The 23,496-nt window shown below is 44.6% G+C and overlaps 1 protein-coding gene across 1 annotated transcript in view; it reads right to left on the reverse strand.

The window, feature by feature from the left end:
- Positions 1-23,496, reverse strand: part of LOC136630545 (tumor protein 63-like) — a 56,435-nt gene that overhangs the window by 14,090 nt on the left and 18,849 nt on the right. Inside the window, exons 2-3 of the mRNA XM_066605514.1 lie at positions 4,753-4,878; positions 1,488-1,620 (exon numbers count right to left, since the gene is read on the reverse strand). Of these exons, the coding sequence (XP_066461611.1) occupies positions 1,488-1,620; positions 4,753-4,878 (259 nt within the window). The remainder of the gene's footprint in view (positions 1-1,487; positions 1,621-4,752; positions 4,879-23,496) is intronic.

Genomic DNA, 23,496 nt, shown 5'->3' on the forward strand with positions numbered 1-23,496 from the left:
GCATAGAGCACAGTCCTGATGTCAGCTGGCCTCTCATTGGCTGACAGTCAGGTTTAATCTTACTGGTGCAGAGCCCAAGGGCGGGAAGCAGATATACAAGTCCCTATGCAAAAGTGCAGGAGAGAGATAGGCTATAATAGGAAGCGACACAGAGCAGATAGGCAGATTCAGCCAGGAGTAAGTGGGGAGAGGTTGCAGTTTCCGTAGTCAGCAAGGAGGAGTATTCCAGCAGTTATCATTTCCAAAGGTCGAGTGTGGTGGCTAACCCACTCCCTTGGCATCATACAGCAGAGAACACAGAAGATCCTTGCAAAGGCCTCATTTTCATCTGAACAGTGAGTTATAGCTAACCGGTGAAGCTTAAGCCTGGATTAGTATACAGTCACTTGTCTCTCTGCCTCATCTAATCCTACAGTTGAATCTAACTCAATTGTTCATCTGAATTCAATAGTGGGGAAAATTGTCTGATAAATCAAATCTTCGTTAACAAGAGAGAGAGCATTGAAGTTAGAGTATCATCAAATCAATATTACTGCATTCTTGAATATCTGTTATAAGTACGTTTTCTAAGGATTGTAAAGTGTATCCGTTGTTGCAAAGTTCCAAAGTTAGTAAATCTGCTCACTCTCAGATTGCTAAACTAAACTGGATTGGTCTCCGTTATTTCTGCGTCATCATGCAGAGTGTCCAACTAGAGAGTGGCGTCACCGTGACAAGGTTTAGGCCTCCAAGATTACCTACAGTAAGTTTGTATGGGGCGTTACATAAGAAGGTATCTCCATGCAATAAACAGGCACCCCATGGAACCTGTATGTCAGCACATGGACACCGCACAGGCTCCATATACATGGCTCTATTCCTTTTTTTTTTCTACAAAAGACATCCAGAGACATATAAAAATCTTTCAATCAATAAAGAACACTTTTCAACAAAGTTTTTTTCTTTTATTTTTGTGGCCTTCTATCTATTTACATATTCCAGGCAAAACCTTTTAATCTAACCTTGTACAACTGGCTAAACAAGCTGTGTGTGTATATAAGATATCCTAGTCAAACTCCTAATGCATTCTCATTTTATTGACGTCTTACCTTTTTCTCTATTTTTCTTCTATTGTTGATACAGGAATCAAACTGCACTGGTGACCAGCACTAGTTAGACTAGAATGTACATTATCACAAAAGACTATGAAAACATAAGTGTTATTGGAGAAAGTTAAAACACTCAGGTCTTTTGTCAAAAGGGAAAGGATTTGAAGCTTTTGTTGTTTACACGGCCGAGGAACTAACTTAATTCAATATGTTGGGTGCGTCTGTGTGCCTTAATATTTTGTGAATGTGAATGAAAGAAATGCTTCCACAACAGGATGAACTCTAGTCACCATCATTTCCAGCAAGCAGAAAAGAAATCACACCACGTTCGGGAACACATCTTATGATCGGTCATTACTTATAGGTACTTTGCAAAAACCCATATAGTCATAAACTCACCCACATTGGGTCAGTCAGGTCATAATCCTGCATCCTGATGCAGTCCATGCTAATTTCAATCTTATTTGTAGGACCTTTTTCTGTTGGATCACTGGAAAAATTCAAGTCAATGGGTTGTACAGAATGCATTGGTCTGCAGAAGAACAAGAGATGAAAAATATGGAAATATACAAAAGACATAAACAAGCACATGTTTATCAACCAAAATGTGGAAATGCAAAGGGAACTTATAATAAATATTGAAAACTGTGCTAGGGTATAATAGATTTCTTTATGGCAATGATATTGTACTGCGCATGAGAGCGTATCTCACGCTTGCTATCATGCGCAGTCTTTCTGTTTTTTTGTTTAAATCTCCCATATATACGCTTCACAACGGTGCATATATATGCTGCACATATGCATTGCAATTGCGTATGAGCGGCGTTGATTACGTGCCAATGGAGAACAATGGACTCTCTCAGATGTAATACGTGGCAAAATATAACATGCTGCCTTCTTTTTTTGCGCTCATATATTATGCAATGCTTAGGCAGGGTTCACACAGGGCAGATTTGCTGCGGTTTTGCCGCTGTACTTCCGTTGCAGTTTTGCCGCAGAAGAACTGCTTCTGCGGCAAAATCGCTTCTAAGCTTAATTTTGGCTTGCAGATTTTTCTGCGGATTTTCGTGCGGAAAAATCCGCAAGCGTTCTTTTCCGCAGCGCTTTTTTACTTTTTGCCACGTATTTTGGAGCGGATATTGCTGCGTCCATACAGGTCTATGGAACAAAAAGCGCTGCGGAAAAGACAGTAGAATGGACATGCTGCATCTTTGAAAACCGCGCCGCAGTTGCATTTCCGCACTGCGGCTGTGCGGAAAAAATCCGTCCTGTGAGAACAGCTTTTTGGCAAAACTAATGTGTGCTGCATTGCACTGCAAACGCAGCGGTTTTGCCACAGTGCGGATATGCAACGGCAATCCGCGGCAAAACCTCAGCAAATCTGCAGTGTGTGAACCCTGCCTTACATGCAAATGTGCATGAAACAGCATAAGGTATTTGATTGCCTGCAACTTACCGCATATCACACGTGCATACATTGCATGCGTAATACACAGTAATCTTACGCTCATGTGAGGTGATGTGGGGTCTGGGGAGCCGTATCTCATACTCACCCGGTCAGTAGGAACCTGATGACACAATCCCTTTATATTAATTTTCCCCCTGCATAGTTTCTTAGCATTACACATCAGCAATGTGGTGAAGCCTACCTCACTATTTGGCCTGTCAAAACATTAACTGGGACACTGGGTCATTCTAAATCATTCCACCAAGAGGACTGCGTGTTTATCCAGTGTAAGGGCTCAAACCGATGGTGTATGCGCTTATACGCTCACCGCTATGGAGTGTATTAGTGCATGAACCAGTGATTTCCTTTTTTTGACTATTCAAGCTCTGCACTATTGCGTGCAAGTTTGAAAAAAAAAAAGCAAAAAGCTACGTGCAAGAAAGATAGGGCAAGTCCTATCTTCTCTCGTGCATAGCAATATCACGCAAGAATTCCGCTATTCAAAACCAAAGCATTGAAATCAATGGTTTAGTTTCATCCCTTTTGTGGCCACAAAATGGGACAAAGTCACAGTTGTCTGAAGAAGCCCTAAAACATAGATACATAATTCTAAAAAATTTCAAATTGCGGTAAAAAGTGGGCTGTGTGAGAACAGAGTTAATATTTTTCATTTCTTTTTTTATATATATATATATCTTTTATTTAGCTTTACATGTCTCCTAAATGAACTTGGGATCATCTGTTTGCTCAAACAATATATAGCAATACTTCAGTAATCCAGTACATTGTATTTTTATAGGCATTCTATTAAGATGTCCCACAGGCACATCATAATAGGCAAATATAAGTGGCAGGCCTGAGGACCTTACCAAGGCTCATTAAAGATACACCTTTTGGGACCTTGAAACACTGATCAGGCTATGAAAACAACAGAACTGGCAGCAACATTTAAAGGGATAACAGCTGCGGCATGGTGTCAGTTGTCAAACATAGCTGTGTACAAGCTGTATCCGTGCCATACAAACAGCACGCACATCTGCCCTACATGTATGATGGATGTCGCCGAGGGGTTAAAATACCCTTAAGCCCAGATAGCATTTTTTCACTGCATGTGAATGAGGTTTCCTAATTGTAATTTGTTGCAGACTATGACTGCAGAATCAAAATCTTCTGGGTAGTGCACCTGCGAGTAGACCTTTTGAAGGATGAATAAGAGGGCACCAATGGGCCCATTAAAGGGGTTATCAGGTTTATGCTGCCTAAACCATGGGCAGCATGAACCCTGGACAGGGATACCTATTACCCCGTGGGTGTTTTTTTTCCCTAAAATGCTGCAGCATTTTAAAACAAATACCCTTTGAAGATTGTCTCGGGGCTGAGTTCTGAGTCACATGAGAGCCATGACAGCCTCTCCCCACCCGCTGCATACAGAGTGACAGTTCTCTTCCTATGTCATTCTTCATACAGCAGGTTAGGAGATGCTGGCACAGCCCACCCCATGAGTCAAACTATTTTGAAAAACTGCAGCATTACAAATAAAACACTCACAGGGGCAACAGGCACCCCTGTCCCGGGTTCATGCTACCCATGGTGGGGGCAGCATGAACCTAATGGCAAAATCCCTTTAAATAATATCAGAAGGTTGTATTCAGATACCCTAAATAGAGTTGGGACTGCAATAAAATGCTTTACATGACCCTTCTCGTCACAGCTATAGGGCTGAAAAGACTCATAGAGGGAAAAGGCACATGTGCCAAGCAAATCTTTACATCCTCAGTTAAGTATTTATAATTATCCCATATTTTTCAATGGTATTACAGCATGTTGACAATTCATATTATGTCCAAAAGGGTTATGAATAGAGATGAGCGAGTATACTCGTTAAGGGCAATTGCTCGAGCGAGCATTGCCCTTAGCGAGTACCTGCCTGCTCGAGACAAAAGGTTCGGGTGCCGGCGCGGGGGAGCGATGAGTAGCGGCAGTCAGCAGGGGGGAGCGGGGGGGGGGGGAGAGGGAGAAAGAGATCTCCCCTCCGTTCCTCCCTGCTCTCCCCCGCAGCTCCATGCGCGCCGCCAGCACCCGAACCTTGTCTCTCGAACGGGTTGGTACTCGCTAAGGGCAATGCTCGCTCGAGCAATTGCCCTTAGCGAGTATGCTCGCTCATCACTAGTTATGAAGTTACAGTGAACTATCAAGAAAACTAAAATTTATGCTTACCCTAGAAACTCCCACAGGCGGTCAAATACACCAGGGCTTTTGTTTTCTGAACCCTGTGATACCTGAGACATTGCTGTACGGTAATACCTTTCCTTGCAGGAAAAATGGGTGGACGTATCCACAAACCTGGTGAAAAAAAATGATAAAAGTCAGTTATTCTAAAGCAAGGGTGCCAAAAATCCTAAGCACTTTGTAGGTTCTGTTGAATATTGATATAATGTCACATCTACTAATTTGCATTGTAAAAACATACAGTACTCTACGCAAACAACGCAGGTATGTTTGGGCTGGCATGTCTGTTATATTTACTCTAAAATGTAAAAGAAATGGTTTACAAACGATACATTGGATAGATAAAAAACTGTAAATAAATAAGGCCAAGAAAAAGGAGAAGAAAAAAGGAAAACTGATAAAGGAAACAAGTGTTTTCGGCAGCAATGAGTGATTGATTGAAAGAACAGCACTCATGTGGGAGTGTTGAGTGAAGAAGAGGCAGTGACCCAGGAAATGGGGGAGGTGAAGCAAACTGATGTGGTTTAGTTATAGCAATATGATACTAGACTAGATCACTGACTGCAAAGTATAAACAGAATAACCAAGCTACAAAGATGTAAGGATGAAATACTCTTAGTGGCCATAGACTGACAGATGACATGGTTTTCCCTCTAAACATTTATATAGCTGAAGATCAACCTACAATTAAAACCCTTGAAGAAGAGCTAGATGAAAACGCCAGCACTGCCCTTTTAAAGTAAATACTTCAGCAAGGCACACTAACAGCATCAAATCTGTCTAACAAATCATCAGACACAACCCGTTTCCGCTTAGATTTGTGGGCAAAATCAGCTGGTTATAGCAGCATTGACTTCTGCCACGCTGTTGATTTTTTAAAGTCTTGTGCAGCCATGTCACATAGTATTGACATATGTCCACCCAGATCAGCCTATTACCCCTCCTCCCCTCATGTTGATCCAGAGAAAGGCAAAAAACCCAAATGAGGTAGAAGCCAATTTTCCTCACTTTAGGGGAAGAAAATTCCTTTCTGACTCCAAAGTCTGGCAATCGGGATAAACCTTTCTGCATTAATCAGTGAGTATAACACTGACTATAATATGTAAGATTGTTACACTCAAGAAAGGTGTAAAGAACCCCCTTCTATGTTGGTGTATAGATCTTCTTTCCTCTAGACGTAGAGGATGTCCCCTTGTTACAGTCACAGTCCTGGGTATAAATAAGATTGTAGAAGAGATCTCTGTATTGTCCCCTGATATATTTATACATAGTTATTAAGTCGCCCCTCAGACGTCTTTTTTCTAAACTAAATAACCCCAATTTTGATAGCCTCTCTGGGTATTGTAGTCCGCCCATTCCATTTATTACTTTAGTTGCCCACCTTTGAACCCACTCAAGCTCTGATATGTCCTTCTTGAGTACCGGTCCCCAAAACCGTACACAATATTCCATGTGTGGTCTGACCAGTGACTTGTAAAGAGGAAGAACAATGTTCTCGTCATGTGCCCCTAGAGCAGTGATGGCGAACCTTTTAGAGACCAAGTGCCCAATTTGCAACCCAACACCGACTTATTTATTGCAAAGTGCCAATATGGCAATGTAACCGGAAGGGTGGTTTCAGAGGAGTTTGAATGGCTTGATTTAAAAAAAACAAAAAACAGTTCATGCGCAACTATGTTCTGTAGTGGCGAGCACAGTTACACATATGGCCTTCTGTTTTACCCTTAGGGGTCGTTTTTAGGCAAACGTGGTTTCCCCCCTTATGCTGCTGTAATAATTACGGCCGTATAACGGGACAAAAAATAACCACTGAAGCCAATGGATTTCAGTGGTTTTGTTTTAACTAGTTCTTTACTCGCCCTTTAATACTTTGGCCGAGAAAAGATTAGCCCTGCTCTGTAGTAAATAGATCGTGCGGGGAAGATCGGGCAACACCTATTTTCCCACAGTTTTTTTTAACTCCTGCGCTCTGGTGCAGTGTGTGAATGACCAGCAAAAGGGAAGAAATTGCCCTCATTCAGGCGCAACTGCGCCCTGTGATGGTGAGAGTAGTTGCGCATACGGCCATCTGTTTTTACCCTAAATGGCCTACTCTGGTCTTCAGCTCAGTTGTGTAGGCAGAGATAAGGCAGGCTTAGGGCCCCCACCCATTTGCGTTTTTTTAATGCTGCGATATCACTGTTTTTTTTTAACGCAATTGTCAATGGCACTTTCTAATGTTAAAAACACATCACACTAAAATTGCAAAGCGCAAACTTGTGATGTGTTTATTACATTAGAAAGTCCTATTGACAATTGCAGTGATATCGCAGTGTTAAAAAAAACACAAGTGGGTGTGAGCCCTCATTGAGAGGGATGAACTTTGCAACAAAGACAGCGATAAAATTGACAGGTCGCGGATTAAATTCCGCACCACAAGTCCGTTTCGCACGTTTTTGTCCGGGTTATTTCCGCAGCTTGTGGACGAGATTTTCAAAATCTTGTCCACTTTACCAATACTGTAAATGTTGCAGAATACCACTCCGGGTGAACCCCACTGATATGTTTACAGTTTGCTTATTAACCCCTTCCTGCTATATAACGTACATTTAGGTCATGCAGGTGCGGGGTATGTATGAAGAGAGATCGCAGGGCGACCTCTCTTCATACAGTATGGGTGAAAGCTGTTCAGTACAGCTGACACCCACGGGCAATAGCTGTAATCGACAGCAACTTTTAAATTCCTGCAAACAATGTTTGGGGGTCCCGTACGCCCACTTCCCGTGTGAGATGGCTTAATAGGCTGCCTGTCAGATCGCAGTATGATGTAATGCTACGGCATTACATCATACTGCAGGAGCGATCAAAGCATCGCTAGTTGTGGTCCCCCAGGGGGGCTAAAAAAAAAAGTACAAATAAGATCAATAAAGTTTTATTCATTGTAAAAAAAAAAAATCATAAAACAAAAATACATATTTGGGATCACCGCGTCCGTAAAAGTCTGATCTATCAAAGTAGCAGAATATTTACCCCGCACGGTGAACGTCGTCCGAAAAAAAAATAAAGAACGCCAGAAATGCACTTTTTCAGTCACCCTGTCTCCCAGAAAAAATGCAATAAGAAACGATCAAAAAGTCCTACGCATTCCAAAATAATACCAAAATAAACTACAGGACATGTTGCAAAATATGAGCCCTCGCACAACTATGTTGATGGAAATATTTACAAAGTTATTGCGCACAGAAGATGGCGGCAGAAAGTAATTTAAAAAAATTAGATGTCCTTGAAAAAAAAAGTAGTACAGAAAAAATGAACTATTAGTTTGGTATTGTAGTAATTGTACTGATCTGCAGTATAAAGTTAACAGGTCATTTTTGTTGCAGTGTGTACGCCGTAGAATCAAGACGCACCGAAAGATGACGGAATGTAGTTTTTTTTTTCATTTTTCTCCACTTAGAATTTTTTAAAAGTTTTTCAGCACATTATATAGTGAGTTAAATAGCACCATTGAAAAATACAACTCATCCCGCCAAAAACAAGCCGTCATACAGTGACGTCGATGCATAAATAAAGGAGTTATGATTTTCTTAAAGGGGGGAGGAAAATACGAAAATGGAAAAAAAAGGGGCCGCATCATTAAGGGGTTAAATGTGACCTTTGAGACACCTGCACATAGCTGGGTCAGATCCCGCAGCGGAATCCAACCCTGTGCCTGGCCAGTGACCCCCGCGTACCTATCTGGATTCTTCATAATCTGTACAGCGGATGTGTCAGGCAGCATGCATGCGCAGTACAGATTATGCCGCGTCGACACGGGTCCTCCGGCCATTCTGCAATCATGACTGCAAAATGGGCGCAGGACAAACTGCTTCCATTGACTTCAATGGAAGCCATCCGTGCGTAGCCCTCACAGAATTGCTGCATGCTGCGATTTCTCCTCTGCGAGCGGAAAATCGCAATTTCTGTTAATGGAAGTGAAACCACGTATTTCCCTGGCATGCTATGGGGCGGTATTTGCTGTGGAGTCCGGAGATGGACGCCTGCTGTGGACTCCGCAATGCAAATCCGCTGTATGCGTTTGGCCAAAATAGAACAGATTTTCCATCCGCGAGCGAAAAGTTGCAATTGATTTCCGCTCGTGGACTTGGAAAAGTGATTTTTCACAGCGTGTCTGTGCAGTATTGGCTGTGGAATCCGGAGGCGGCCGTCCGCTCCGGATTCCACAGTGCAAATCCGCCCGTGTTCATGTGTGCAGTGGGCAGTTGGTGAGCTGAGAAGTGGTTAGCAGTGAAACCCTTCTGCCAGTTCCTTTCTTCCTGAAGCTTCTGTACATTCAGGTGTTTCTTACAGGAACTTATACTAATCTTGCCCCTATCTTTGCAGTACGTGCTCTTTGCTTCTTCCATTACCCAGGCAGCAATGGTCTTGGTCTTCCTTTTAACCTCCGTCCAGGTTTTCCTTACTGCTGCACTCCAGCTCCGCTCCTTACTGCTGCACACAAGCTCCGCTCCACCCTGCTCACAGGACAATCACATTGAGTGCAGGCTGCCGTCGGCTCCGCATATGAATTGCCCGCCTTCCTTCTGACAGGGGAGGAAGTGCTCTGATTAGGCTGCTGTGCGGAGGAGTGTGGGGGGACGAGGAGCTGCTAGACAACAGTGTTTGCCGGCAATCCCCTTCACCTCAGGCTGCCGTCAGTACTGGATTTGAACTGCCCGCCTGTACTTCTGACAGGGCAGGAAGCTCTCCTATTGAGCTGCAGTGCGGAGGAGCGGGTGATATTAGCGAACAGCACGCGTGCCGGCAGAAAGGGCTCGGCGTGCCCTCTCCGGCACGCGTGCCATAGGTTCGCCAACACTGCCCTAGAGCTATTTTGATGCTCCCCATAATCCTGTTTGCCTTGGCAGCAGCTGCCTGACACAGGTTGTCCAATAAAGTTTACAGTTAACTAAAATCCCCAAGTCCTATTCTATGCCAGTTTTACCCATGTACTTTCTCTGCCTATGTCCATAATCTTACATTTATCAGTGTTAAACCTTATTTGCTACTTTTCTGCCCTAGTCCTCAGTTAATTCAAATCTTGGTGCAACCATATACAGTCCGCTCTTGTATTAATTTATTTACATAGTTTTGTATCATCTGCAAATATTTATATTTTACTGTAAAATCCTTTTACAAGGTCATTATTAAATATTACAAAAATAGGGCCAATACTGACCCCTGTGGTACCTCACAAGTAACGGTAACCCAATCAGAATGTGTAACATTAACAACTACCCTCTTCTTTCTATGTAGTATTACAAGGCAGCCATTCATATAAATGGGCATCTAGATACAAAAGTTGCAAATGCTTTCATGAACTAGAAAGTAGCCATTATTACATAGAGGCTCCTGCTCTGGTGGGCTCCACCCACTCATGAGCAGGAGCCTCTATGTAATAATGGCTACTTTCTAGTTCATGGAGGAATTTGTAACTTTTGTATCTAAATGCTAGCCATTAAGGACATATTATCAACTGGGACATTTATGGCATATACACAGCATATGCCATACGTATCTGACAGGTGTGGTTCCCACATTTTGAGATTTGCATCTTTGTGGAGAACAGAGGTCCCCTTGGCTTTCTGATGCAGTTCAGCCAGCGGCTGCATCCAGGCTAATTGCCCTCAACGCAGTGTATATACACCTAATACAATATTCCCTTTATATATTGTTCCACTGTGTAGAATTTGACCAGCATATATGTATTTTGTACACTTTGTGCTTATTAGTAAGAAGCTGTTTCTAAAACTTATCTTTTAGGGTAGAGTTAAAAACATGAATCTGCATGCACTATTAGCTCAAAATCACATGATTAAGTTGCATTTTTATTGATGACATATTTGCATATATGCTTTTTGAAAAATATATAGATTTTTGTCTTGCACCTGTTTGGATTGTGCAGTATATTTTTTTAAATAGACTCCTATGGGAGCTGGAAAAAAAGGGAGGGGGAGGCAGTTTAGCAGCGTCCAACACTGTGAAAAAACTTACAGGTGCCTCTATTTAGACATTTGAAGTCATTCCAAGGATGGGCGAGGGATTTCCAGGGTGCGACAAATTTTTTTGCTAAAAACATTGCACCTGGTCATGTGAAAGGAGGAGAAAATGCTAATTAAGGATGGGACTTGATCGCGGAAAATCGTCCATTCATGCGAATTTACGGCGCAGACGATAGAACTCAAAAACGTGTACACTCATGTGAAAGATCCCTAAGCGTAAAGGCCCTTTTACACACACAGATAATCTTTTAAAAGATTGAAAGATCAGTGATCGTTTTGCATAAACTACTAATAGACACTAATTGCTATTAGTACTTTATCAGCTTCCTTTGCATACAAATGAGCTTCTGGGAGCTGTTGCAGAACTCAGCAGGAGGCCTGAGCTCTGTAATTAGCTCCATTGTTTAGCCATTGGTTGCTAAGAGAAAACAATGAAATCTCTAGCTCCCCGTGGACATTTCAGCACCATGAACAGCAGACACAGTGTCCTGCTTATCAGCTGTAATCAGCTCTCCCCGGGCAGAACACAGCCTGAGGTCCTGCTTATTAGTTGCTCTGCCATAGGATGGTTTTCAAGCAGAACTGAAAAACTTTGGCAGAAAACTGAAAGATGGGCATATTTAGACACAAGGATTATCGCTAAAAAGAAAAAAGGCTTTTGAGCGAATTTTGAGCACTAATCATTGTGTCTAAATGACCATAATGAACTTACCCTGCCCAGCCAATCAAAGGGTAAGGGCTCTATTTAAATCATTTGCACACTAACTTCAGTAAGTGATATTAGAGTTTACCTATACCTTAGTGTGCTTTTCAGCTTATTACAGGCTATGCTTCTGTATTGCTCTTTATTTACTTCACTGAAACTTGCAGTCCTATTTTTGGCTATGACCAGAAGCAGCTCTTAAAGCGTGTTGTAACTTGATGGTTGGTGGGGGTCTCAACTCTCCTGTGTCCCTCTTTTATGCCCTTTCCTCCCAGCAGTGACATCACTGTCAATGCAGTGCTGGCCGAGCATTTGCATTCAGCACTCCATTCATTTCAATGGGGCTCACGGAAATAGCACCTACTGGGCACCTACTGGGGTATCTCCATAGTCCCATTGAAAGTAAATGCTGTGCTAGTGCACTTGCACAACCAGCACTCTCCTCCTCACTGCGGGGGTTGCAGTAACTCCATAGTGAGTAGGATGTGGGTCACGGACCCCCGTTCTTGAGATTGGTGGGGGTCTTAGTGGTGAAACCCCTACTGATCAGCAAGTTATCCTGTATCCTATAGTAGGGAATACCTTGCAATTATGGTTCAACCCCTTTAACTACTTTTCTGTCTTGCCTCTAAATGATACGCATGAACTGCTTGAACTGTTTCTGGTGACAACATTCTGATAAATTTGCATTTTCTTTCTATTGCTCATCAGTAGAGATGAGCGAACGTACTTGTTAAGGGCGATTTCGCAATCGAGCATCGCTATTTCAAGTACCTGGTGAAAAGATTCGGAGGGGGGGCCGGGGGGCGGCGTGGTGGAGCGGGGGGTAGCAGTGGGGAACAGGGGGGAGCTCTCTCTCCCCCCCCCCACTCCCCTCTGCAACCCCCCGCTCACCCCCGGCACCCCCCGAATCTTTTCACCCGAGTAGACAGGTACTCGAAAATAGCGATGCTCGATTGCGAAATTGCCCTTAACGAGTACGTTCGCTCATCTCTACTCATCAGCATTGCCACTCCACTAGCTGACAACTATTCATGGGATCCTGACGCAGAAATTCTTCAGCAGCTAGGCCCAACTTTTCTTGCAGTTGTGCTAGAGTTAAAGGGGTTGTCCCGCGGCAGCAAGTGGGTCTATACACTTCTGTATGGCCATAATAATGCACTTTGTAATATACATTGTGCATTAATTATGAGCCATACAGAAGTTATAAAAAGTTTTATACTTACCTGCTCCGTTGCTGGCGTCCTCGTTCCCATGGAGCCGACTAATTTTCGCCCTCCGATGGCCAAATTAGCCGCGCTTGCGCAGTCCGGGTCTTCTGCAGTCTTCTATGGAGCCGCTCGTGCAGAATGCAGGCTCCGTGTAGCTCCGCCCCGTCACGTGCCGATTCCAGCCAATCAGGAGGCTGGAATCGGCAATGGACCGCACAGAAGAGCTGCGGTCCACGGAGACAGAGGATCCCGGCGGCCATCTTCAGCGGTAAGTATTGAAGTCACCGGAGCGCGGGGATTAAGGTAAGCGCTCCGGTAAGCTTTCTTTACCTCCCTGCATCGGGGTTGTCTCGCGCCGACCGGGGGGGGGGGGGGTTGAAAAAAAAAAAACCCCGTTTCGGCGCGGGACAACCCCTTTAATTCCAGGGAGCTCCTTAAACTCCACACCCCAATCTAGCCTGTGCCAAGTTATCTGTGGAACACAGCATATGCAATCTAGGTGAGCACTGTAGTACTAAGACTATAGCACTCTTCAGGCTCACTACTGTACTATCTAGAGTTTGGGGACACATTCACTGTTTGCAGTGTGTAATTCTGTTTATATCATTGTTGTTACTTGAGGGTCTTTCACATGGCCCAACAAACCTGAATGTTGGTTTACCAATCATCAGGCCATGTAAAAGTCAGCTGACGAATGAGCAAATGCTCCCTTGTTGGATGGCTGGCTTCTTTATGCGAGCATAAAAATGCTTGCTGCATTGCTGTAAATCTCCCCATGTAAACAGGGAAATGTGCATCCGTATATGGAGACAAATGATCATAATAATGATTGTTTGTCCCCATACAGCCAGTAATCTGCCTTTGTACACAAAAAGAATGAGCATTGATCAACATTCTCATTGTCAGTTAATGCTCGTCATCACAGGCAAATTATCTCCCCAAGTAAAATGACCACATTTTAGATGGGTTACCTGGGACTATAATATTTAGTATCTATCCTAAGACTTGGTTATCAATATGAAATCAGTAGTGTCTGACATCCACACTGCTTCAAGGAGATGCTGTGTATCAGTACTAGTACAGCGCCATACATTCTGTGGTGGCCTAAAATGGTACTGCAATTGTGCATATGTTATATATGGACAGGTAATGCACATGTCTAGTGAAACTGCTGCCTATATGCAAGATGGAGGACACATTTGGTGACATTAACAAGGCACCCTAGCTGTTGATTGGCTGCATGCTGATTTCTCAGCAGGTATTATGAGAAATTCGATTTTCACGCAATTTTTGCCAAACATCAGTTCAGATTTACCCAGATTTGGAAAAATCGGGACAATTTTATCACCCGGCCGATTAAGGTAATCAACACTATCTACAAGCTTGGAGTCGAAAACAGTGCTGCTGTAGTTTGTTTTAAAGAGATTTGCCCCGACAGTTAGCAATCAAAATAACTAATGCTCCTTTTACATGGGACCACAGTCGTCTAAACCAGTGGTCCCCAAGCTTTTTGGCACCAGGGACCGGCTTCAAGCAAGACCATTTTACAAGGCCCGGTAGGGTAGAGTGGGACATGGGCGGGGCTTTGGTTATATGGGGTGGGGTTATGAAGGGGGTTGGAGTTTAGTGCATACTTATTTAAGTATGACATTTAGAATGTCCTGGCAGTACACACATAGGGCAGTATAATATATCCCCCCCCCCCACAGCACACACATAGGGCAGCATATAATTTATCTCCCCACCAGCACACACATAGGGCAGCATATAATTTATCTCCCCCCCAGCACACACATAGGGCAGCATATAATTCATCTCCCCCCCCCCCAGCACACACATAGGGCAGCGTACAATTTATCACCCCCCCCCCACACACACACACACACACACAGCACACACATAGGGCAGCATGTAATTTATCTCCCCCCCCCGCCAGGCACACACATAGGGCAGCATATAATTTATCTCCCGCCCCCCCAGCACACACATAGTGCAGCATATAATTTATCCCCCCCCCCAGCACACACATAGGGCAGCATATCATTTATCTCCCCCCCCCCCCCAAGCACACATAGGGCAGCATATAATTCATCTCCCCCCCAGTAATAATAATAATAATAAACTTTATTTGTATAGCGCCAACATATTTCGCAGCGCTAACATAGACGGGGGATACAGAAAGACAAAAGTACAAACATTACAAAGCCACGGTTACATAGTAATCAGTTCATGGAAACAATAGGGGTGAGGGTCCTGCTCCAACGAGCTTACATACTACAGATAATGGGGTGATACAGAAGGTAAAGGGGCTGGAGATGTGCACTGTATGGCGAGGTGGAGAGTGAGGGGTGATATACACATAGACAATGGTCAGACATTTAGCCGTGTGACAGCAGAAACAGTATGACTGCAGGAGCGGTTTATGATGGCTAGCAGGGATTGCAGTCAGTAGGTCAGGGAGCATGTTATCAGGCGGAGTACAGAGGGGTTTGTTTAGGGAATTCGGTATGCTTCCCTGAAGAGGTGCGTTTTTAGAGCACGCCTGAAGTTCTGCGAGTCCTGGATTGCTCGGGTAGCCTTTGGTAGTGCGTTCCAGAGGACCGGTGCTGCTCTGGAGAAGTCTTGGAGGCGGGAATGAGAAGTTCGAATTAAAGGGGCGCTCAGTCTGGTTTCGTTAGCAGAGCGGAGAGCCCAGTCTGGTTGATGGATTGAGATGAGGGAGGCGATATAAGGGGGCGCTGCACTGTGGAGGGCTTTGTGGATGAAGGTGGCGAGTTTAAATTGAATTCTGTATTTAACGGGCAGCCAGTGCAGTGACCGGCACAGGGCAGAGGCGTCCGAGTAGCGGCTGGACAGGAAGATGAGCCTGGCTGCCGCATTCAGGATGGATTGGAGAGGGTAGAGTCTGGTGCAGGGGAGGCCGATCAGCAACGAGTTGCAATAATCGAGTCGGGAGTGGATGAGGGCAACAGTAAGCATTTTTAGCGTGTCCACAGTGAGAAAAGAGCGGATTCTTGCGATGTTCTTGAGGTGCAGCTGACATGTTCGGGCCAGAGATTGGATGTAGGGGGCAAAAGAGAGATCAGAATCAAATATGACTCCAAGGCAGCGGGCATGTTGTCTAGGAGTTATGGTGGTGCCACACACTGAGATGGAGATGTCAGGAGGAGGTCGGTTAGTGGAGGGTGGAAATACCAGCAGGTCAGTTTTAGAGAGGTTTAGTTTTAGGTAGAGAGAGGACATGGTGTTAGAGACAGCGGACAGACAGTTAGTGATGTTTTGGAGTAAAGGTGCAGAGATGTCACGGGAAGAGGTGTATAGCTGGGTGTCATCAGCATACAGGTGGTATTGGAGGCCAAATCTCCTGATGGTTTGTCCAATAGGGGCTGTGTAGTAATAGACAGCCCCCCCCCCCACCGAAATAAGCAGCCCCCACCCCCAGTAATAAGCAGCCCCCCCCCCAGTAATTAGCAGCCCCCCCAGTAATAAGCAGCCCCCCAGTAGTAAGCAGCCCCCCCAGTAGTAAGCAGCCCCCCCAGTAATAAGCAGCCCCCCTAGTAATAAGCAGTGCCCCCAGTAATAACCATCCCCCCCAGTAATAACCAGCCCCCCCAGTAGTAAGCAGCCCCCCCCAGTAATAAGCAGCCCCCCAGTAACAGGCAGCCCCCACCCCTCAGTAATAGGCAGTCCCCCCAGTAATAAGCAGCCCCCCCAGTAGTAAGCAGCCTCCCCCCCAGAAATAAACAGTCCCCCTAGTAATAAGCACCCCCCCAACCCATATACTTACCTCCTCCCTGCTGTCAGCGTCGCTCTCTATCTGCTTGCCCTGACGTCAGTGTGCAGCCCGGCACGCTTCCTCCCCGAGTCCTCTCCTGCGGAACTAATGAGCAGGGGACTCGGGGAGGAGGATCCTGGCTGCACACTGACGTCAGTGTGCACCGAATCAGCGCGATTACCAGCGGGGAGCAGAGGCGCCCCCGCTGGTAATCGCTTCAGTGGTGAGCGTCGTCGGCACGCCGCAGGCCACATAACACTAGGCAGCGGGCCGAAGAAAGAAGAAAAGTTCCCGGCGGTGCCGTGGACTGGCGCTAAACACCTTCTTGCTCAGCACTTTACCTTCTCTGTGAAGCGCTGAGCAGGGAGCGATTACACATAACGAGAAGCCAGCGATTGTTTTTTTGCTGAATGAAAGTCAGTGATAACAAGTGAACAAACAGTGAGCGATTTGGTTTTTTTGCACTTACACTGCACGGTTATCGCTCAAATTTGTTTGTTTAAACAAAGTGTGATCGTTACTAGAGATGAGCGAGCATACTCGTCCAAGCTTGATGCTCGTTCGAGTATTAGGGTGCTCGAGATGCTCGTTACTCGAGATGAGCACCACACGGTACTCGTCTCGATTAAACGAGCACTGACCATTGAATTCAATGGAGCCGGCAATACAGCCGGCTCCATTGAAAGCAATGGGCTGCCGGCGATCTCAGGATGAATTTTCGGGAAGGGCTTAAAAATATAAGCCCTTACCTGAAAATCATCCTAAGGGTGCGTTCAGACAAGCGTGTTTTGGTGTGTGCATACGCATGCGCAAAAACACGCTTGTATTTACAACACTGCATTCCCTATGGTGTGTGCACATGTCCGTACTTTGCAGGTGCGTGCCTGCAAAGATAGGACATGCGTGCACCATAGGGAATGCACGCATTGTTTTCAATGGAGCCGCGGCTGCTGCTGGCGGCTCCATTGAAAACAATGGCCCGCTGGCTCCCTGCATTCCTTTTCAGGGAAGGACTTTACATATAAGCCCTTCCCTGAAAAAGAAAGATTTTAGTGTAAAAAAGAATAAAAATGCAGGCATTCTCTTCAATTGAGCCGCTGCTGCTGCCGGCGGCTCCATTGAAGACAATGGTCTGCTGGCACACCTGAATTCTTTTTCAGGGAAGGGCTTTACATATAAGCCATTCCCTGGAAATGAATTAAAAGTGATTTAAAAAACAAAAAAATAGATACTCACCTCCCTTCAGCTGCCGCGGCACAGCTGCGTCTTCTCCTGCTGTCCCCTGCACTGTGGTGCTGAACTGCTGATCTATCACCAGCCGGGGATTTAAAATCCCCGCCTGCTGAAAGAGCTGAATGTGCTTGGCTGAGGTGCTCAGCCAATCAGAGGCAGCTCTCACTCACATCCATTCATGAATTCATGAATGGGTGAGTGCTGCCTCTGATTGGCTCAGCGCAGGGACCAATCAGGGGCAGCTCTCAGCTGTCAATCAGAGGCAGCACTCACTCATTCATGAATTCATGAATGGGTGTGAGTGAGAGCTGCCTCTGATTGGTGAGGCTGTGACCAATCAGAGGCAGCTCATTCAGCAGGCGGGGATTTTAAATCCCCGGCTGCTGAATACTACTAAGAGCAGTTCAGGAGAACTGCCGGCCAGACGCGGCTGAACTCCGGCTTCAGCGGAAAGGCGAGTATACATTTTCTTTTTTTTTTTTTACACATTTAGGATGATTTTCAGGTAAGGGCTTATATTTTTAAGCCCTTCCCGAAAATTCATCCCGCGCTCGCCGGCAGCGAGGAGAACGGTCTTTATGCTGACAGTGCGGGGGGGGGTCTCACTCCCGCGCTCGCCGGCAGCCCATTGCTTTCAATGGAGCCGGCTGTATTGCCGGCTCCATTGAATTCAATGGGCTAACATTGTTCTTCTCTGCCACAGCTGTTACAGCTGTGGCAGAGGAGAACGATCTTTATGCTGACAGTGCAGGGGGGGGGGGGGGGCACTCTTGCCGCTATTGTGGCTTAATAGTGGGACCTGGGAACTTGAGATGCAGCCCAACATGTAGCCCCTCGCCTGCCCTATCCGTTTCTGTGTTGTTCCCATCACTTTCGTGAATTTCCCAGATTTTCACAAATGAAAACCTTAGCGAGCATCGGCGATATACAAAAATGCTCGAGTCGCCCATTGACTTTAATGGGGTTCGTTACGCAAAACGAACCCTCGAGCATCGCGGGAAGTTCGACTCGAGTAACGAGCACCCGAGCATTTTGGTGCTCGCTCATCTCTAATCGTTACGTGTAAATGGCTCATAACTGACTATGCGGGTTTTCAACAATGAATAGCCATTATTCAAGGGAGTGATATTAAAAATGGTTACAAATAGTAACACAAAGTTAGAATATGACAAAAAACAGTACATTAGTTTGTAAACGTGCCATAAACATTCGGAGGGATTTTTCATTTACAACATAAAAGTGTTGTCAAAGAAATCCCTCAATATCCACCCTGACATTCTAAACCTCGGAAAACTATGCTTGACACTTTATTTTAGTTTTTCTTGAGGCAGTTTAAATCCTTGCAGAGTTAGACAGCTTTTGTTACATGACCCCTACCTTCGGCCTGAGAAAGCCTTTGGCTATCTTGTAGGAACTATGACAATCTGCAAGAACTCTAAACGTATTAATCACAGTAGGCATGGAGCCACAGGCTTGGAGACTAAACAAACCTTCATTAGAATCTTTCATCATGCTACACACCACCAGATAGAACCAATCCCCTGCTTGAAATCTATAGTACCAAATGGTAAAACACTCTTTTGCCATGTTGAAAGAAGGAAAAGCTCCACATGCTAGTTTACAAGACTATTGGACGTTTGAGTTTTCGTCATGTACCTTTTTTTACCTTCACAGATTTTTTTGTACAGTTATGGACAGTTTTTAATATGGATGCTTCCCCTAACTCTTAGTAGCACGAGTTTCCAATTTCAACTATTAAATGACAGCTGCAGTCCACTTAAGTGCACTGAAAATCACCATATTCCTCTGGACTTGCAGTCTCATTGGCTGGTTACCATCTGCCATTTACCTACCAAATTTCCAAGAGGAGCTTTTCATGGCCTATAATTCTCCTTACCCACAAGGAGAAGCAGTACCGCTTCTGATCCACAAGCAGAGCATTAGTGAAGGGCAGAGGCGTAACTTAAAGCTTCTGTGCCCCAATGCAAAACCTGTAACAGGGCACCCAACTATAATGCTTTAGTCATGGTCCTGGGCTCCCTATATGGAAAAGAGAAGCCTTTATGGGCCCCCTGAGGCTCGACATGTCTTTAGTCACGTTACAAAGCCTATTAGATGTTTGGACCTTGACTTACAGGGAAGATACCTTCCAATAGGGGGCGCTAAAAAGTATTGTACCATGCTACACTATATTAGCATACTAAACTGAAAGTATGCAAAGCAATTTACTAAAGTATTTCTAGTATGCAAATTGATCTGAACAGCAGGGGCAAAGAAAAGTTATTTCTGTGGGTTGCTTCTGAATATATTTTGGGGTCTAGTATGGGGTTTGTTTTAATTTAGGTGTTTTGTAATATTCATTCAGAGGGGTGTTCCAGGCAAATACTATTTCATGACCTATTCTCAGGATAGGTCATCAATAGTCGATTGCTAGGGATTCGCTGCTGGGGATAGTGGTGTAATCCAGTCATGGTATGGTGGTGTTAGTGGTTGCATGGTTGTCGTAGAATCATAGAATGGTAGAGTTGGAAGGGACCTCCAGGGTCATCGGGTCCAACCCCCTGCTCAGTGCAGGATTCAATAAATCATCCCAGACAGATATTTGTCCAGCCTTTGTTTGAAAACTTCCATTGAAGGAGAATTCACCACCTTCTGTGGTAACCTGTTCCACTCACTGATCACCCTCACTGTCAGAATGTTTTGTTCTAATATCTAATCTGTGTCTCCTCCCTTTCAGTTTCATTCCATTGCTTCTAGTCTTTCCTTGTGCAAATGAGAATAGGGCTGATACCTCTGCAATGTGACAACCCTTTAGATAATTGTAGACAGCTATTAAGGCCTCATGTCCACGGGGAAAATCAGGCCCGCTACGGATTCTACATGGAGAATTTGCAGCGGGTCCCTCCTGCCCTGCGGACATGAGCGCTTAAAATAGGAATTTAAAAGAATTAACTCACCCGCAGCGGGCCGGGAGGGTCTTCTCTTCCTCACGGCCGGATCTTTTTTTTCGGCCGGCGGATGAACTCAGCATGCCGGCGGCACATCGCCGACGTGCCGCGCGCATGCACCGGGCACATCCGCCGAGCCGAAGCAAGAAAGATCCGGCCGTGAGGAAGAGAAGACCCTCCCGGCCCGCTGCGGGTGAGTTAATTCTTATTTCTTGGTTTTCGCACGAAAATGGAGCATGGTCCAGATTTTTTCATGCTCCATTTTTAAAAAAATCACTTTTATTGACCATCCGCGGGTATTTATCTACCTGCGGGTGGTCAATGCATCCCTATGGGGGGCAGATCCACAGGCAGGAGAAGAGTTAAAATCCGCTGCGGATTTTAATTCTTCTTTTGCCCGTGGACATGAGGCCTAAGTCTCCTCTCAGCCTTCTTTTTTGCAAGCTAAACATTCCCAGATCCTTTAACTGTTCCTCATAGGAAATGACTTGTGTTATCTAGTCCCTGGGATCCTCTGCTTGAGATATTGGTGTCATCTAGTCACGGTACGGAGATATTATTGAGTCACTGTAAGAAGTTATTGCTTAGTCATTGTAGATATTATTGGACAGTAGGGCCAATCTTTGTCCATAGATTTCAGATTCTGGTACAGAATTGTGTTCCCCATATTTTAAAATGAGGCACCTGAGTCTTGGGAAGCTCAATGCACCCCACCTAACATCATGACCTAGTGATGCGCTAAGTAAATGTCTCAGAGAAGCATTTAATTATCAATCCCACACTGACAGTAATTAGTTTAGCAGCATCACGATTGATGATAAATGTTATTGCTGATCTTTATGGTTAACCAGTCATTATTACGATTGCTCCAAAACGACAGATCAAAACGACATTATCATGGCAATAATTGGTGAGGGTAGATTTTGTTTTAACCCTTTGCAATCAAATTTTGGTTTCAGGGTTTCCTAGGGGGCTTTCTCTTTCTGCCATTATACAATGGCGCCATCTGCTGGCTAGAGCCAGTACTGTGGTATGTGGCGTGCTGGAGAGGCCCCCTACAACAGAGGGGCCAGTAATATACAGTAAGAATACCCTGCCAGACGTCTTCTGACATCAGAGCTGTACAGCCTTCAATCAGAATGTCTTTAGACGTCAGACAGTGGATTGGAAAGGGTTATTGAGAGCATATTAGGATTTACTGTCTAGGGAAACATGATTTGTAAATACATCCCTAGCTGTCGGACTTTTACATGCATGTGTGATCTCAACCTGAAAACACCTGTCAATCAATGGTGGCTGGATTTAAAGGGAACTTGTCACCTGGTCCATGCTACCCAAACCACAGGCACATGAACCCGAAATGCTGTGGCATTTCAGAACAAATACACTTTGAAGTTTGACTTGGAATGAAGACATGGACCGCGTTGGCCTCTGTCTTTATATGGCAGGCAGAGGTAAACAGGTTAAAGGGGTGTTCTGGGCACAGACTAACATTTTAAAATCTAATGTATATCATCACAAAAAGGGTGCTTTTACATGGGGTGATCTGTCGGGTAATAGGTACACTGTACCTGGTCTGGCTACTTTCTTCTTTATGTCATGTGATCGTCCACCTAAAAAATATCTCCACTTCTTCTGCTATCTTGTCGGCATTTGCTACTTCTCCACCTGTCCATAGCCTCCAACATCCTGTGAGCAGTGCATGTTGGGAGGACAGGAGCACGCAGAAGCTACGCAGTTCAGAATGCTCTGTCCGTCTGCTTCAGCTCGGTGTGAGAGATAGATCAGTGCTGGTAAGTTGCAGGACCTGTAAGCTGTGGGCGGAGCTACAGAGCTGGCCCGTGAACAAACTCTATGCATGCTGGGAGTTGTAAGTAAGAGTCTGTTGCTGTGATTACTGCAGCAGTGATGCATATAAACACAGCGGCAAATCAGCAGCTACAAGGCACAAAGTCGAGGGTCCAGAGTGGCAGATAAAAGGTACAGGTTGCCACTACTTAGCTGTATCTCCTAGATCTCAGCATTTTCACAATTTCCATTTTGTTCCCGGCAAACCCCATTAAGGATGGACTGTTACACAAGGGCCAGTGTTGTGTGTTATCCCCAGTCTAGAATTTGCAGGCCAGCCCACTGGGTTAAGATAATAAGCTACTGAACACACAGTAATCTGGAAGGAAGTCCCAGTCGTCGGGGGCAATTTTCTAGTTATAATCATGACTTTGTTTGTTCTAGCCTTACTTTACTACAATACTACAATTACCAAATTTTCAAAACCTTTAGAAATAGAATATACATAATAATTCCTAATGTTAAAGGGATATTGCTAACACAGACATTTATTACAATTCCACAGAATATCTATATATATAAAGACGAAAGCCCTCACTGACTGACTCACTGACTGACTGACTTGACACTAATTCTCCAACTTCCCAATGTCGTAGAAACATGAAATCTGGCACAAGCATAGATTATCTCCAAAATAGGAAAAGTAAAGAGGACCCAACTCGATTATTCAATTCTAGCGCAAAATAATTAGCGTCCAAATTTTACGTACGTAATCTAATTCCCTCACTTCCCAATGTCATAGAAATTTGGCACAAGCATTGATTGTGTCATAAATAGTAATAGTTAATAGGTCCCAACTCGATTATTCAATTCTAAGCACAAAAGAATTAGCGTCCAAATTTTACATACGTAATCTAATTCTCTCACTTCCCGATGTCGTAGAAACATGAAATTTGGCACAAGCATAGATTATATCCAAAATAGGAAAAGTAAGGGAGTCCCAACTCGAATATTCAATTCTAGTGCAAAACAACTAGCATCCAAATTTTACATA

This window comes from Eleutherodactylus coqui, chromosome 1 (assembly GCF_035609145.1).
Source record: "Eleutherodactylus coqui strain aEleCoq1 chromosome 1, aEleCoq1.hap1, whole genome shotgun sequence".
In the NCBI taxonomy this organism is placed as follows: Eukaryota; Metazoa; Chordata; class Amphibia; order Anura; family Eleutherodactylidae; genus Eleutherodactylus; species Eleutherodactylus coqui.